Source organism: Heteronotia binoei, chromosome 19 (genome assembly GCF_032191835.1).
Source record: "Heteronotia binoei isolate CCM8104 ecotype False Entrance Well chromosome 19, APGP_CSIRO_Hbin_v1, whole genome shotgun sequence".
In the NCBI taxonomy this organism is placed as follows: Eukaryota; Metazoa; Chordata; class Lepidosauria; order Squamata; family Gekkonidae; genus Heteronotia; species Heteronotia binoei.
The window spans coordinates 12,916,243-12,934,806 of record NC_083241.1 but is presented as its reverse complement, the minus strand read 5'-3'; the positions used below and the strand labels follow the sequence as shown (position 1 = coordinate 12,934,806).

At 41.9% G+C, this 18,564-nt stretch overlaps 1 protein-coding gene across 1 annotated transcript in view; it reads right to left on the bottom strand.

Annotated features, from left to right (window-relative positions):
• ASB7 (ankyrin repeat and SOCS box containing 7) overlaps window positions 1-18,564 on the bottom strand; it is a 44,802-nt gene that overhangs the window by 5,108 nt on the left and 21,130 nt on the right. Inside the window, exons 4-5 of the mRNA XM_060259811.1 lie at window positions 17,773-18,033; window positions 10,100-10,705 (exon numbers count right to left, since the gene is read on the bottom strand). Of these exons, the coding sequence (XP_060115794.1) occupies window positions 10,100-10,705; window positions 17,773-17,983 (817 nt within the window). The 5' untranslated portion in view covers window positions 17,984-18,033. The remainder of the gene's footprint in view (window positions 1-10,099; window positions 10,706-17,772; window positions 18,034-18,564) is intronic.

Here is an 18,564-nt window from a genome sequence, read left to right as displayed (position 1 = left end):
CAATCCAGTCCAACACTCTGTCACACACTGGCCAAAAAACCCAGGTGTCATTAGGAGGTCCATCAGTGGGGCCAGGACACTAGAAGACCTCCCACTGTGCCCCCCCACCCCAAGCACCAAGAATACAGAGCATCACTTGTCCCAGAGAGTGAGCTCCAACAATGTACTGTGGCTAATATCCACTGATGGACCTCTGCTCCATATGTTTATCCAATCCCCTCTTGAAGCTGGCTATGCTTGTAGCTGCCACTACCTCCTGTGGCAGTCTTGCACATATGAGCATCCAAGGCCATGAAGGGCTTTACATGTGAAAGCTCATATCTTGAGCTAAGCTTGGTAACAGATGGGCAGCCAACAGAGTTCCTGCAAAATGGGTGTAATACATGCTCCATGTATCGGGGAGGAACGGTGGCTCAGTGGTAGAGCATCTGCTTGGGAAGCAGAAAGTCCCAGGTTCAATCCCTGGCATCTCCAAAAAAAGGGTCCAGGCAAATAGGTGGGAAAATCCTCAGCTTGAGACCCTGGAGAGCTGCTGCCAGTCTGAGAAGACAATATTGACTTTGATGGACCAGGGGTCTGATTCAGTAGAAGGCAGCTTCATATGTTCATATATGTTCATATGTCCATCTCATTGATCCTACCCCAGATGATTTGGAGGGGAAACCTATATAGAGTCCATTACAGTAGTCTAGTCACAGTGCAACCGCACATTCATTGCAAGAGGATGTACAGAATTTGGGTCAAGTTTGCATTCACACAAACGGATAGTTTTTGTGAATCTACAAAAAATATACCTGCTTTTTGAACGCAAACTAGTGAACAACCACACATATTATACAGTCTCTCTGTTTTAAGGATTCAACAAGAATCACTGAGCATTCTGCAAAGAATGGAACTCCAGAGGCTGGGTGGGGGGAGTCAAGTCGTACTTCGTTTCCTGAGGAGTTGATTATCAGCAGCCTTGACATTTCCCCCTGATAAGCCGAAGAGCATTTCCTGGGAATGTGTTAACAATGGGCATTTGCAGTGTTAAGCACCAGTTGCCACATTGGTGTCCAGAGCACTTACTCATTCTTGATTGCCTTTGAATGAAAAAAAGGAAGGGAAAGAAGGATTATAGACCAACACCACTGAACTTTCACTTGACAAATTGAAAAATGCTATTAGTAATTTGGCAATAGCGAGGCAAGAGAAAAAAAAACGGAGACAACGAATCAAGCTTTGCCTGATGATGATTAAGACATAATAAGTGTGGATTCTTTGCTCAATTTGGGGAGATCTTCAGGTTCAGATTAAAAAAAAAGATTAGCTGAACCAAGAGGTCTCAAAAAACAGCACCTTGGCCCCAGAAATATTTCAGCAGCCAAACTAATTTTATTAACTCTTTGTTGTCTGCTCCAAAACTTGACACAAGTTCAGAGAATCAAATCCAGTAAATTAAATGCACACGCGCATGCACAGACACACAAAGGTGTCAACTGGGGTATGCGGGGAGAGGTATTTGTGAATTTCCTGCAGTGTGCAGGGGGTTGGAGTAGATGACCCTGGAGGTCCCTTCCAACTCTATGATTCTATGAAATGAAAGCCTAAAATGAAATTTAAAAAATCAGGGGTTACTGTGCGGGCATGAACCAGAAGGATACGCCACACATTTTTTACTTTATAAATATGGAACTTGGATTCCAAAGACTGAAAGTCTGGAAAATTGAAAGAATCAAAAGGAGACTGAAAAAAGCAGAACTGATATGGTATTGGGTGGTTGGTTTTTTTTAAAAAAAGATGTTCATATTAACAGAGTGTTCATGGTGGTTAGAAAGACTAACTGAACTGATTTCTACCCATCATTCCACTCTTTTTATCTTCCCTGCTACCTGTAAAACTTCCTGCCATTTTTCAATTCCTTGCTTTGGCAGCAAATATACTAAATTCCCTGATTAGTCATTAGTTCCATAAAGGAACTGGAGCAGCACACTGTCACAAGTGACAGGAACACAATTTGCTGTGTTTGCACACTGGAGAAGAGGCTGCAAGTGACTAAATAAAGGTAAAAGGTAAAGGTAATCCCCCGTGCAAGTACCAATCGTTTCCGACTCTAGGGTGACGTTGCTTTCACAATGTTCTCATGGCACACTTTTTATGGGGTGGTTTGCCATTGCCTTCCCCAGTCATCTACACTTTCCCCCAGCAAGGTGGGTACTCATTTTACCAACCTCGGAAGGATAGAAGGCTGAGTCAATCATGAGCCGGCTACCTGAACCCAGCTTCCGCTGGGATCGAACCCAGGTCGTGAGCAGAGCTTGGACTATAGTACTGCAGCTGACCACTCTGCGCCACGGGGTCTCTTTAAAGTGACTAAATATGAACATATAAATACAGTTTCTTACATAGAACTGATATTGCCGTAGAAAAATTCATCCCATCTGTCACATCTTAGTAATAATGGAATCTGAATGCCAGTGGCACAGAGATGATTAACCACTGAAGCTGCCTTATAGTGAGGTGGGCAATCGGTGGAGCCAACGCACTTGCTTGAGGTTACAACTTCTGAAGAATACCAGACAGATGATATATTGGAGAACACATTGGGTTGGGCCCAGCCAGCTTTTTCATATAAGCCCACCTTATTCCCCTCTGTACTACACCTCCACCCCATATGGCTTTTCTCCATGACCCACACCACCGGCTTTCTGGCAGTCAAACAGGCTCCTCCCTTTTTCACTGGCAGAAAACTGGTTGAATTAAACCCACTGGTTTCCTAATCACTTGAATATGGTCGTGGTGCCCACTAAAGGGTAGACATTTATTTATTTTTTCTTGAAATCAATGGGAGGACTGCTTTCTCTGAGCATACTGGGTCCAAAGTAAACAAATGAGTAGCCAATTCCCACGTTAAGCTGACTTTAACAGGGACAAATGTGTATGGGTCAGCCGTCAACCTGCAAACACTTTCATCGAGAATGACAGAGGTGAGTTGTTCCAGAACACAGAAATGGATGGTGTAGTTTACTTTACTATTAAGCTGAAGCGCTTCTGAGAAAGGGACCCCCTCCCCGCAGGTTCAATAAGAAAGAATTACAACAACAAACTCTTACAGCCCTTTAAAGCTAGTTCAAACATTGTGCTTTGAAAGGAATATGCTCATAGTAATCATGTTTAAAATATCCCAAGCAACACTCAGCTTTCTGTCATCCAACATTTTTTCTGTTTGCAGGTATGAACGGCAGTAACAGGAACCCCAGGAACTTAGTAAGACACACATTTGTAAAGCTCCTGGTTAGAGGATCCTATCTAATCGCTAATTTCTCATGCTTAGTTAACCAGGCCTGGCCATATTCCAGAAAATACAAGCTGATTTCTAGGAATGTATGATCTTTAAACACATGTATTAAGATTTAAAAAAAAAAAACCCAGCATGTTTTCACTGAACAGCAAGAAAGCACATTATAGCCATCATCTAAAATATCAGTAACAAAGACAGTTAAAAAAATATCAGCAGTTAAAATATGAAAAGACTCTGGTGGCAATCACAGATCATTCAGGCTTTATGTGGGACACAAATACCTTAACAAATTAATTACAATCCTACTACAGGATCCTTCCAAGCAGTGTTACGTGACTTGCAGATTAGGCAAGGGGTACAAGATTTGGAGGTCTGACTGCGGTAAATACCAGAAAAAAAACATCATTACCAGAAGGTAAGCTGAGCTATTATGGACAGATGGGAATGTACACTCTGCCAAACCCAGAGCAATTATGTACTTTATATACTGATATTTTCTCCCTTCTACGTTTCTTGATGCAACGGCTCAGCAAAGTAATTTCAGCTACATAAAAGCGGCCTCGGTACAAACACAGTAACGTGCAATTGCCTAACTTGTCGGGGGAAAATATGCTTCCTACAAGCATCTCAGATTCTTGTGGCTAGTGACACAACAGAGGTCTATACAAGAAAATGCTCTCTGCCCCAGGCTGGTTACCTCAGATGGGACAAAGCTAGCATTTAAAATCCCCCCCCCTTCCATTTTAAAAGCGTATCATAGCCTGACAGGCTTGAGTCTCACAAGGAGATGCTTCGCATCTGTTGACTTTTGTTGCTGTGATGCAGACTAGGAAGACAGCTTCCCATCATTTAAAACATTTTCAGATTGGCCCATGAAGAATCAACATATCTAGTGAAGAAGAAAAAGAGCTTTGTGACTTTAAGAATCCACAGAGTGCAGTAATCATTCCAAGTGTCTGAACTCCTCTTTCTCTTCCTCTCATATTTCTTGCCTTTCAAAAGGTAAGCTTGTGAGATGGAATTGCTTTTATTTTTGTGTAGTGCCTAGACCTCTTTAAGCACCAAAGAAATAAATAAAAATATTTAGGATAGCAACATGCTACATTGGAGTTCCCTTCCTAGCCTTAAGGTGAAAAAACTTTTTAAGAAATCACAACACGAATATACAAAGTCAGTGAAATAACCTGATCTACTTTTAAATACATACAGTAAAGCAAAACTCTTCTGGCTTCTTCTAGAGTAGGCACAACTCCAAAGTAACCTTCTCTGCCCCCCTTCAAAAAATACCCCACTTTGGTTACTGGCCTCTGAGAAAATATAGCTATTTTTGGTATGTATTAGCTGTTAATTGCATGTATAATGTGGAATTTACTACACAGTGCTGCAATTCTGTAATTCCATTCTGTTTGACACATCACAACATACATACACATATATTGCACTGCCTCTAATTTTTGTAATCCTGGTCCTTTGGCACCTTTTGTTAGATATCACATGCTATTATATTATCTGATTGCATCGTTTTATACCCTACAATCTGCCTTGAGGTTCAGCGAGAAAAGTGGGCTATAATAAAATAAATACATACATGTATTTTCAAAAGATTAGTTTAACGGCATCATGATTGTATGGGCGTACTCATAATCATAAGTAAATATGCGAATGAATTCACTGACAACATTTGTGGGAGAGCCAAATGATCTGGAAGGACACCACTATATTGATAAGGCTTATCTAAAAAGAACACAGGGATCTGAACAGAATTTTAAAAGACATGTCATCCCGAAACGTGCATAAGCAGCACTCTACAAATTATAAACGATACCCACTGTCGACATATATGAAATAGTTTTATAATCCGGATTGGAAAAGACACATTTTTCCTAGAGCTGATAAACATACCGTCAATTAGGAAACAAGTGCATTTTGAAATTACACATCAGCTAATGGGGGGGAAGGGAGAAGTGTGGGGGAATGTTTAGACATTCAGCATCCCAAAGCTCCATGTGTTGATGCAAATATTGCAATTAAATGTTCTGAATGGACTCAGCACTATCAAAATGCATTACTTGCATTGGACAATTTTTTAGTATTAATGAGAAAAGAAAAGTATTGAACTTTGATAGATTAGTGGTACCTTTATAATTGAACTTAAATTTATAACTTCGGGGAAGTCAAATATTGGAGGGGGGGTGCGGAAATATCATATGGGTTAGTATAGAAAAAGACAATTAAATATTGTAACCATTTGTTATTAATAAATTGTTAAAACACAAAATGCATTACTTGCTTTATATGATAGGAGGGTTGCAGAAACCGGAGAAAACGCAAAAACATCCTGTTTGATTATCAAATGCTATTGTACACCTGCTGACTCTGGCCCACTGCACTGGAACATTTTGAAAGATTTTGAGCTTTAAACAATGAGGCATTAAGCAGGTAGAGGATCCCACATTCTGTAGCAACACATTTTAAAGAAAAACGTGACTCCGAACAACACTTTGGAAGGGTGCGGTGACCAACGATAGGAAACTTTTTAACAACTGGTAAAGCTTCTTTGAAATCCAGGATTGTGATAAACCTCTCATGCCAAATATTGAGCTATGTACCTCAACCCTGTCTTTGTTACACCCGGTTTGCCTGGCTGGAGTACGACAAGGTCAAGATCCTCTCCTTTCATTCCCAGCTGTTTGTTTAATTTACACACACACATATACCCCTCTCAAAATACACAATAAAGGTATCAGTGTCTTAACATGTAAGAAATGCATTTATGAGGTTTTCATTAGACAAACCTCCTTCACTGATTTGCAATCAACTCAGCCTACACGTAAACATTAAAAAGCAGCCGTCTTTGGTATTTTACTTTCGTACTGTACCGCCATGTCCAAACGACGGCCAAAATTCACCTCCTCACGGTACAAAACAGGGCACTTTGGGGGTCTGAATAAGGGATTGTTAGAGGATAAACACACAGAACATACGGCAATATCAAAGAAACTCCTTGAACAAAAAGCCCAGTTATGCTCTCGAGACAAACATGCATGCTTTGAAAATGCGCTGGCAATACGATAGCAAGGGAGGCTGCTTTGAGCAACAGTCACTCACCTAAGATACTGCACAACACTTTGAAAACTTAGCCTTCTACATTTCTTGCCCAAGAGGAGTGGGTATGTCACTTCTCTGAAGGCGTCTGATCCATCTCCAACATACATAAAAGGGTCCACCCCCCCATAAATAATGTTAAGACTGGCCTTTGAATATCAGTTAACTAAGAAGGGAAGGCTGGTACTGTATGAAGAGGCTACGGCAGACTCCATGGGCGAAAAAAGCCTCCTTAACATTAGATTAGTAAAAGTACAGGATAATCCACCAAAAACCAAGGGAAGCAGATGAATGGAATACATTGTGGAATTCACAGCCAGGAATGACTGAAGGCTTTAATTTCATGTTAAGTTTTAGGAATATTTTCCCACCCTTGTGAAAGATGTTGAGGATACAGTTTCCCTAGAAGTCACAGGTAAAAGCTAGCAATTAACTGCAGAATTACGTTTCACGAAGTTCTCCATTTCAAAGGGTTTCGAACTGAGCAGCAGCTGAAGTCATAGGGTTTTGGTTTTTTTTAAAAAAAAAAAATCGAGACGTACGCACTTCCAAATTTTACACAAGGAAATTTAGATATCCTTCAGCAGTTGGTGTGTAAGGAAAAGAGAACCTAAAGGATTTTAAATGGTTTTCAAATCCGCAAAACTCATCTCGTTGTTTAACAAAGACAGCATGGCGACAGACCGGTCTCTCTCTCCGCGAGGCAGTGGCTCAGTTGGCCTGTCTTCCCCAACATGCTGCTCTTCTCTATTTAAAGTCCCTCAAGGTGCTTGCGGAGGTCCTGGGCTGGCCGTATCAGACTTACACTGGGTGGGTTTGTACAGAAACAAACAGAGCAATCCCTAGAACAGTTTCTGGGCAGTAACCTCCACTGAACAGACCCAAACAGGACTGACTGAACCTGTGTAGGATTGCTCTCTAAAGAGTCATCTTTACAATGAAAACAATTAAAGTTTTTGCTCAAAGAAGAGCAATTTTTAAAAAAAAAAGTACAAAAAGTGGGTATCATCAGGGGTTTTTTTTTTTTTGGAGTAGGAACACAGTTCCGGCTGGCTTGATATCAAAGGGGCCTAATATGCAAATAAGTTTCTGCTAGGCTTTTTCTACAAAAAAAATCCCTATGTGAAACAATAGTGTTGTCAGGGGTGTGTGGCCCGATATACAAATAAGTTCCTGTTTGGCTTTTTCTACAAAAAAAAATCCCTGGGTAGCATGCTAAATATGAAAAGCATGGGAGCGAGCAGGTGGAGGAGAGAAACAAGCAGGATTAAAAAGGTGCACAGAAATGTCCAGTGATTAAGTAGCAGGTACACCTCACACAAATGTGTTATTCATCAACTGCAGAGAAAAACTGTAACTGAGTACAGAGGAGATAGGGTGAAGTTTATTTATACCTTTTGATGTTTTACAGTTATTGATGAATTCCTTATTATTGTATTTTACTAGCTGTTGCTATATTGCTGTTTAGATGTATTTTATTGAATGTTTATTGTCAAATGTTTTATTGTAAACTACTCTGAGACTGTACAGGAGAGGATGTGGTATAAAAATGGGGGGGGGGGGGGGGAGATCAATTCACAGAAGGAAAAAAGACATCCCCCCAAAACAGAGAATACAAATAAAAATAGAAGATGTATATTGTAGCTGAATGGTTTTAACAAAATAGCCAAAAGGAAATGAATGGCTTCTAAAGAACTGTGGAGAATGAGAGAAACCGAAGATGGAATAAGGTCAGAAATGCAAACATAAAGGTTACATGTAATTGAATCAATCCATACAAATTTAGTAAAGATACTGAGACTATGTACATGAATTTTTAAAGAGACAGGGTTTTCTGGGGGGTGGGGAGGACAACAGGAAAAGTATCTTAAAATCCCTCAGGAGTGCCAAGGAAGCATTTTGGGTAAGGATCTTAAAGAGATTTTTAAAAACACTGTATATCAATCATTTTATAGCAAAAGGGGAAAAATTTGTGAAGGTGGTCCTGAAACAAAGAAGCAACTCAGGAAAGCCTGATTGGAGGCTACAGAAAAGAAAAGCAGCTGAATGCTTGTGCCAAACATTTGATATTAAAGTGCATTACTTGCAACTACAAACTGAAAATCTGAAGCAAGACTATGGCAACGATGCTGGTTTCTCAAAACCCCTCAAAAAGTTTGAAGGCGTGCAAAGTAAAGTGATGAGAAGAAACTGTAAAGCATTTGAAAAGCATTCATTCATCAGAGACGTTTAGGGGAAATATCTAATTTACTAAGGGAAGGAAAAATAGTTTCCAGATGTTATTAAAATGGTAAATACATATTTTAAAAAGCCAATTAATGACAATTTTTGTATTTTAGAAATGTTATTGGAATGTGACATTAGCACACAATAATCACAAAAAAAACCAGCTTTCATTTCGAAACAAGAAACTGAGGTGAGGCTGGATCTCATATATCCCCTCAAATGTGCTATAAAATTCACAGAACCCCATTTGCCTCCTGCATATATATTTTTTCAAGACGGGGAAATGCGGTACAGTAGTTGGTGGGCTAAAAATGAACAACTGGAAATGTTAAGGTCACTTTAAGCTCAATTATCGCTGATAAGGCAACACAGAATTTAAACTATTATTCTGTCATAGAATAGGAAGTTTTTACAGCTGTAGCCATTCTGTTTACATCTTAGCATCATATGATGTCAAGCAAGCCAATGAATCTCTTATTTAGCAAATTATTACTAGTTTGTTTAGGAAGTCTAAGAGAACAGAACAGCCATACTTCTGAATGCTTCTTCTCCTTCTGAATGAATTCTGGTTGAGAAGCTTTGGAACGCCTAAAACTTCGAGTCAGTCCATAGTAGGCACAACCATGGGCAGAATATTGAATTTTTGTGAACAACTGAAAGATGATGCAAAAGAAACATGAAAATCTTGTGAAAACTATTATTTTTGATAACCCAAGTCACTTGCGAAATGGAGAAAAGGTGCTTTCTAGTGCTTATCCTCCCTTTTGGGATGTTAAAATATGACAGGACTACATTATTTCTAGAATGGGGAACCGACCCATGGCGTTTTGTTTTTAATGTAATAATAACGTCTGCCCTAATGAATTGCACTGGGCCAAACCTGTTGTCTGTGGCATTTTACTGTGGGCGTTCTCTCCATCCTGTTTCTTCTTGTGATGCGTTGTACACTGCTTGATCCAGCCAGAAGGAAAATGGCAAGAGGAAATCTACAAGGCAGTGCGGGAGTTCACTGGCTTGCTTAAGAACGTAAGAGAAGCCATATTAGATCAGGCCAATGGCCCAATCAGTTCAATACCCTGGGACACACCATGGTCAAAACCACGGTGCCATCTGCTCTGCTATCATGGGAACCCTCCTCCATCTCAAAGAGCCTTGTGCCAGCGTAAGAGACTTCAGCAAAATTCTGGCATCGCACCACGATCTGAGAGACCTGGGTTTGAATCCCCACTCTGCCATGAAGTTCACTGGGTCACTTTGGGCCAATCACACACTCTTGGCCTAACCTACCTCACAGGATCGATATCGCAAGAATAAAATTGTAGGAAGGGAGAATGATGCTGTACGCAACTATGCATTTCCACCGAGAAGCAAAGAATATAACTATCTTAAATAATAAATACCCTTTATGCTGCGCTATTCGAAGAACACCTTGGAGGATTTCTGACTAAGTGTATGTAATTTATATAGCAGATGTTTCAGCATACGTACTTGTAACTTCCTGTAGGAAATCCAAACAAGGTCGGCTGCTTCCGGAAATACTTATCGAAACAGCCAGTGGAGTCTGTCCTTCATAGTTCCTCGTGTTAGTATCTGCTCCATAATTGTACAACATCTGTGCACACAGTACGTCGTCCCTAAGAGCGGACAAGTGCAACGGCGTCTGCCCATCCTCTAAGCGCCCCAAGTTTGTGTCTGCCCCTCTCTGCAGGAACATCCGGCAGTAGGAGTGGTTGCTTTTGATCACAGCGTAGCGTAACAGGAAGCCGTTCTGAATGTCGATGTTGGCGTTGTGATCGAGGAGGATCTTGACACAGCTAGACCTTTCACGGATAATGGCTAGCTGGAGCGGCGTTGTACCTTTGTCGCTGAGCGGGTCGACCTCAGCCTTGAACTCCAGCAGGAGTCGGACAAACGAGTCTCTGCCGTAGTGCGCTGCCACATGCAGGGGTGTCCAGCCGTCGTTGCTCTTTGCATTAATAATATCGACACGGTAGTCTGACTCCAGCATCAGGCGTGCGATCCGGGCCCGGCCGTGCATGGCTGCGTAATGCAGAGCGGTAAAACCTCCAATTAAGTCTTTCACGGTGGGATCAGCTAAAGTTTGGGAGGGGGAGAACGCAAGAGAGTTTGTTGTCAAGTCACAGCGTTCAAAAAGGCAAAACAGAACAAGTTTCCCCAAACAGCTTCAGGTGAGTAGCCACGTTAGTTTGCAATGGAAGAGCTGGATTTGACCACACGGACCAACAAGATTTTTGGAGTATAAGCTTTCAACAGTCAAAGCTTCCTTTGTCAGCCTTTCCCCGAACACCACTGGAACTGTTGGGGAGGTGGCTTATAACATGCTTTTATTCAACAGTCACTTCATAGGACCCAGAATTAATCCAGTGCTTAAGAATGCTATTTTTATTTATTTAAAATAAATATTACAAAAAGAACTGGAGAACTGAGGAGATGGGGAACGGTTAGCCCTTTGCTTTCATCCGCTGAAAAATAAATTAGGTTTTACTTCCAAGACTTCCCAAGTTAGCCCTGATCTAAACTATCGCACCACACAGGCACACAAGTCCTTGGGTTCCAGCCTCTAGAATTTTGTATCTTTTCAATTCACATCTCTGTCTCCTATCTCATAACTGCTTTGAAGCTTAAGGAAACTTAGAATGTGGTTTAGTGGTGAAAAGCCAGTGGCTGCTGAAAAGCTTCAGAGGCATGCGGCCTTTCAGACCACAAGATTTATTTTAAAATGATGAACACAAAAAAACATTTATCATAAATTATGGGAATGTCTTTTCCCTTTTGAGCAGACGAACAGTGATACCTACAATATAAAGTAACAAGTTCAGGAGATCTCTTGCAAGGTATGAAGCCACCTATATGGCCTGGGACCTTTCTGCCTTCGGGACCGCCTATCCCCATACGTACCCCAGAGAGCACTACGTTAAGGGTCTCAAAATCTCCTTAAGATCCCTGGACCGAAAGAAGCTCGATTGTCCAGCACCAGAGCCAGAGCATTCTCGGTAATAGCCCCCACTTTGTGGAATGCCCTCCCCGAAAACATCAGGGCTCTGCAGGACCTGCCACAGTTCTGCAGGGCCTGTAAGACCGAATTATTCAAACTTGCATTCAGTAGTTAGGGGGAGGGGGTTATTACCTTACAGCACCGACAATCTCACTGAACTAATACAGTGGAAATTAGAAACTTAACACCTTGGACTTTTAATATGTATGGAAACGTTTTATTATATATTTTATTTTTAAAATGATATTTCTGTTAATTGCTAATGTTTTTAAACTGTTGTTAGCCGCCCTGAGCCTGGGAGGGGAGGGCGGGATATAAATCAGATAGATAGGAAGATGATAGATAGATAGATAGATAGATAGATAGATAGATAGATAGATAGATAGATAGATAGATAGATAGGAAGATGATAGATAGATAGATAGATAGATAGATAGATAGATAGATAGATAGATAGATAGATAGATAGATAGATAGATAGATAGATACCAAACTATTATTTGCTAAGAAAGGCAAATTAGATAGAACAAGCTATAAAGTTAACTAAAAAGGTTTTACACCACCGGTATTTTCAAAATGTTTTTTTACTTCAGTGTTGGGAAGTGAATGGAAGTGTTGTGTGAATCAATATTATGTGCACAAGCTGAAAACGAAACGCAGAGCTGAAAGTCAATCCACAAGTGACAGTTCAAACTGAAACTGGATTTACCAAGCCCACATTTTGGACTGTGACATACAAATCTATCAAATGATGCTTTTGAGCAGTAGTAGCTGGACATGCTTTAGAGTTAATGACTCTGTTTTGGGTGAGAGCCATATTAAAAGTTTTTTTTTCTTAATTCTCTCACAGACAAGTTTCCTAGCCTCCAATGTGAAATCTAAATCTAACCACTCAGGTATTTCTCTCTGCTCCTTCAAGTTCTAAAATCCCATGCCTCTTTCACTGTTCTGTTTTCCCTTGTGCTGCTTCTTCAGCTTAAAAAGAAGCACGTGTAGCAACATCTGCCAGCCCATGTTGAGGATGCATTGTGGTTTGGCGAATGAGGTTGTTTGGGGGACAGGATGTAATGCAAAGAAAGACCCTCTGCATTCTGCAGCATTTCTAAAGCATACAAAAGCTGTATGTTATCTCCGATCACCTAGATAAACTAATTCCTGTAACAAAAACAATCCACTCCAGGTTAATCATTTCACAGCATTCCGAGATGACCCAAGAATATAAACATCTCATTACAGAGAGGTGGTGGTGGAAAGTGCTGTAAAGTCACAGTCAATTTATGGCAACCCCACAGGGTTTTCATGGCAAGAGACATTTGAAGAAGAAGCTATTGGATTTATATCCCGCCTTATACTCTGAATCTCAGAGTCTCAAAGCAGTCACAATCTTCTTTACCTTCCCCCCCACACACAACAGACACCCTGTGAGCAGTGTTCCTTCTAAGCTGAGTTAGTGTGAGCTAGCTCACAGTTTTTTAGCTTCTGGCTCACGCATCTTTATCTTAGCTCATGAAAAATGGCCGCAGAGCAAACTAATTTATGCAGTGGCTCACAACTTTAAGGCTAGCAGCCCGCAAAATAGAATTTCTGCTCACAAGGCTCCACAGCTTAGAGGGAACACTGCCTGTGAGGCAGGTGGGGCTGAGAGAGCTCTTACGGCAGCTGCCCTTTCAAGGATAACTCCTGCAAGAGCTATGGCTGACCCAAGGCCATTCCAGCAGGTGCAGGTGGAGGAGTGGGGAATCAAACCCAGTTCTCCCAGATAAGAGTCCACGCACTTAACCACTACACCAAACTGGCTCTTTGGAGGTGGTTTGCCATAGTCTGCTTCTGCATAGCAACCCTGGACTTCCTTGGTGGTCTCCCATCCAAGTACTAACCAGGGCCAAGACCACTCAGCTTCCTAGATCTGATGAGATCAGGCTAGCCCAGGCCATCCACGTCAGCGCTACAGTGCGGGGTGGGGAGAGATTTCAAGGGAACAGAATGATGTTCCGATTACGAAAGAACAGTATAGATTTCACATTCCTTAAGAGTTTAAAAACAAAATTAGCCAAACTGATAGATTTAATATTCTTGCAGCAGCCACACCAACATGCTTCCCTTCCACCACGGTCTCTCTGTCCCTTTGCTCATACGGGACTGATAAGACGCCTGGCATCCAATCCTAAATGCTGGTCTCACCTCCTCAGAAAGGCTGGCAGTGCCAGCAAGATTATAGGGTTGGTTCCAGTGTAAGGAGCTCCTGCTTTCCTCTTCACAAAGCCGTCCTTTCTGATCCTGGGGAAGTTAATTCCCAGGACCGCTGAAGGGGGAGCAGTAAGTATATAGGAGGGAGACAAAATTGCAAGGGCAGCTCTGCTGATGGAAGAGGGACAATTTCATTCCCTTCCTACTCCTCCTTTCAACTCATGGGGTTTTTTAAGGCAAGAAAGATGGGCGGAGTTGGCTTGCCATTGCCTGCCTCTGCGCAACAACTCGGATCTTCCTTGCTGGTCTCCCGTCCAAGTACCAACCCTGCTTAGCTGGGCCCTATGTTTAACAACGGTATATCTTGACCACCAGATGTTAGGGGAAAACATGGCATGCATACCGCCTTCGCTTGGTCAGCTTGATCACAGGGCTTTTTGTTTTTTAGGAAGAATGCACGGGAATGCGGTTTTGGTTGGCTTGGCACCAGGGGGCATGGCCTAATATGCAAATGAGCTCCTGCTGGGCTTTTCCTACAAAAAAGGCCTGTGTGGAACAACGGTGATGTCAGGAGGTGTGGCCTAACATGCAAATGAGTTCCTGCTGGGCCTTTTCTACAATAAAAAAGCCCCGGTTTCACACATTGCTGAGCCAAGAGGGAGCCACGGTCTGGAAGCTGTCACACTGGAGATGAGAACAAAGTAGGAGTCAAGTCCCACCTTTAAGACCAACAAAGTCTACTAGGGCTGCTACAATGAAGAACATATCCGAACTAAAGTAACATTGATGCCATACTTGCAAAACGTAGATAAAGCTGAGTATAGGAGAGAACATTTACCCTCCTCAGAATGCGTATATTACTGTCAGCAGTCATGGAGGGCAAATACATAAGGCAGCTGTGCGAGGAAAGATTGTGTATTTGTGGGGATAGGAAAACTGGAATCCATGGAACATGTTTTGAGTGCAGGCTTTACCAAACTATTAGAGCGGTCTATATAACTCTGTAATCTGTAATTACTTTCCAGGGAGAAATATAAAATTTTATTTAGATAAGCTTCTAGCTGACAGGGACCAAAAAAATTCCCCTAAATGTGGCGAAATTTGCTATGCAAGCTATAAGAACCTGAATGCAAATTGTTGGGGGAAGTACTTAACTGGTTTATTAGCCTTAAGACTTAAAAAGCTGAAATATGATGTATATAACTGAGGTTGATTTTATACTTAGATGTTCTATTCTGAATGGATGCTTTTACCTAGAACGTATATTCTATCTTCTGTAATCTTATTTAAGATTCTGGGCTTTCACTGGATCCCTTTTCTATTGGATTGACCTGTTTCTATATAGCTGAATATTTGCAAATTCTTGAATACAGTGAAGCTCTGCATCTTCTTACCCTACATTATGCCCTAGAATCCTCTGCAAAGAGCCAGGTTCTATACTGCACAACATTTCCTGTATAGGAGCTATAATTGTCAAATGATAACTACCACTGCACATCAGCTTTCAAACGTACCAGAAGATGATCAAACATCAAATATTGAAACTGGTACCTCCAGTTATACAACAGAAAATGCCTGAAGAATATTTGAGCATACAAGACCACCTGGAGAATATTTATCATCAAAATTCACGAAGAATTTTTGGAGGAAATTCCCTTTAGCTCTAGCCAACATCTTGTTCTGCAAGCACTGTGCTGCCATCTCCTGGCCAAACTGGATGTCCTATTTATCGTGCGGGTCTTAATTTTACAGTGCAGTATGAAGAATGTGTCTTATCTGAACCCCGAAGCTTCAAGTTGAAACTAAAAGTCTACTCTCTAAGGACTATAAGACCTTACTTTAAGGTCAGGGTAGGCGGTTTTGTATTTTTTAGGGCAAAGGAATGATCCCAGCAGTGATCCAGAGGGCTGCACAAACTGATATTCATCTCTGCCGCCACCACCATTGAAAGGAACAGTTCCACAGCAGAAACAAGAAGATGATGATGATATTAGATTTATATCCCGCCCTTCACTCCAAATCTCAGAGTGGCTCACAATCTCCTTTATCTCCCTCCCCCGCAGCAGACACCCTGTGAGGTGGGTGGGGCTGAGAGGACTCTCAGAGTAGCTGCCCTTTCAAGGACAACTTCTGCCAGAGCTATGGCTGACCCAAGGCCATTCCAACAGGTGCAAATGGAGAAGTGGGGAATCAAACCCAGTTCTCCAAGATAAGAGTCCGCACACTTAACCACTACACCAAACTAGCTCTCAGCAGTAAGAGCTTTCTGTTTAAACAGAACATGCAGAGGTATATATAAGAAACCGCACAAAAATCCAGAACAGAGAGAGATCTGATGCTTTGTTACCTCTGATTCTTAGTTTGCAACACTTCTGTTTTCTTTCTAACTACAGCCACAGGAAAAAACAACATTCCGCTCCACTGATTTACTGAGATCCAAAAACAGGAACAACATCTGTGTAATACCTCATATTAGGACCAAATAACTGGCACAAAACACTTTGTGAGCTGTTGAGCTCAACAAAACTCTTCACCAGTCTTGATGTTACAAAATTTTGAGAGAAAAGTGGATCCTAATGAATGGTATGACACTGGTTCTGTTCCTGGATTTGGATTTCCGTGTGGATCAGTACGGCTGTTCACAACTTTTTTCCCCCACTGGAAAAGACCCTAAAATTAAATTGCTCTTGCCAGGACACTGAAAGAGCAGCTGGCATCTAACTACTTGAACAGAACTTAACACAAAGCCCTAATTCTTATTGTTATTATGCGAAAACAGGATTTATAGCCATCTTTATTTGCTATCAGTAGGTAGGTAGTTACTGGGAAATACAAAAGTTGTCAGAGTCTGGTAGAAATATGATGTTCCAATTTGTTTTATATATAACTCCGCAGGATGTTAAGCTTCTTTACTTCATAGGCATTCAGAGGTTAAAACAAAAGGGGCCAGAACAAACACCAACATCTACAGGTCAATTCCTGTTTATAAAAGGTATGGGAAAATAAATGCTCTACACCGGGGTGTCAAACATGCGACCTGGGGGCTGAATCAGGCCCCTGAGTAACAGGCTGTCATCTGCTTTCTTCTCTCTGTCTCTTGCTTCCTTCTGCATAACAGCTTGCTTTACAAGGCTTGCTAAATCACACAGAAGCTACAGAGCAAAACCTCTGTTTTCTCCATTGGCTGAGACTCCTCCCTTGGGGAGGAAGGGGAAAGGCAGAGCTTGTTTTTCCAGGCTCTCTCAGTCGCACAGCAGAGCTACTGAGCCAAGTCTCTTCCTTTTATCATTTGAGGCTCCTCCCCCGCCCAGTCCCCTAGGGAAGGAAGGAAAGAGCCACAGCTTCCTTCAGCTCGTTCCCTGGAGCCCATGGGAGAAATAAAAAGAAAGCACCTTTAAGACCAACGAGTGCTAATATTTTAAGTCTTTTTTTTTAATTTAATTGTTTTTATCTGTGTCCTTTATAAAGTTTATATCCCTGTTACCCAATCTTAAATAGGTATACACAAGGCCTGGCCCTATATGCCCGGTCCAACCTGACATGGCTTGGCCCAGCAAGGTCTCATTTATGTCAGATCCAGCCCTCCTAACAAATGAGTTCGACATCCCTGTCTACATCATTTCTTTATCTAATGAAAACGCTATTCACAGACACAACAGAAGGCTGCAGCCCCATGGCAGATTTTGAAAACAGTTCCTCTGACCACCACCTTTTAATTTGCCCCACATTATTAGATACCTAAAGAAATCAGACTGACTTCTATCCACACTTTATGACATCAGCATGTGGAACGAACTAGAAAAAAAGGGGCCGGGGGAGACAGTGCCAGTTTTTAAAAAGAGGGAAACAAGATGGATGAATTCAAAAATAAGGCCCAAAAGGTCCTATTTAAATGATAAAAGTCTTTCAAATGCTTTGCCAGGCAACCCGTAAGTTCCTTTCTGTTAAGCCAACCAACCTCCATGCTCGAGGAACACGCGCACGCATCTTTCTTTCCCTCTTGCCGCTGAGAAGTGGAGCAAGGTCCAGCCGTTGGCGTCTCGCCCATTTGGAGAGTAGCCCTGCTCTAACATCTTGCGCACAGTGTGAACATCCCCGGCAGCCACCGCAGCCTGAATCTGCAATTCCTCCTGTAGTTCAGGGTTCCTTCGACAGTGGTGATGTAACATCCTAGCGGAATCCACCTCCTAGAGAAGGGTCATGAGGTCTCTCTGGTCACCTTGGAAGGACAAAGAATTAACATGCAAATGAAAAAAAGGAGAAGCGAGGAGGGAAAACGACAACTCTCCTTTAGTAGTATTTAGGAACCAAAAGACCACGCCTGGTATTAACACACTGAAGTTTTCCCATTTCCCCCTCTTGCTGCATTTCTATTCACCTCTTCCATCCCCAAGAACCAACCCTGAAGGCTGAGCGATCTTCCCTCAACAGCAATACTTAATGCAACGTAACACTTGGGTCAATTGAGACCATCGCTGACAGAGTGACTTTGTGTCTGCCATTATCTTCAAGGAAGCAACTTATGGCAACCTCGCACCCGGTGCATTATTGTACGGAAGTCTTGAGTACATCTCTAACAACTGTCTAAGAACATAAAAACATAAGAGAAGCCATGCTGGATCAGGCCAGTGGCCCATATAGTCCAAAACTCTGTGTCACACAGCAGCCGAGAAAAAAACCAGGTGCCATCAGAAGGTCCATCAGTGGGACCAGGACACCAGAAGCCCTCCCACTGTGCCCACCCAAGCAC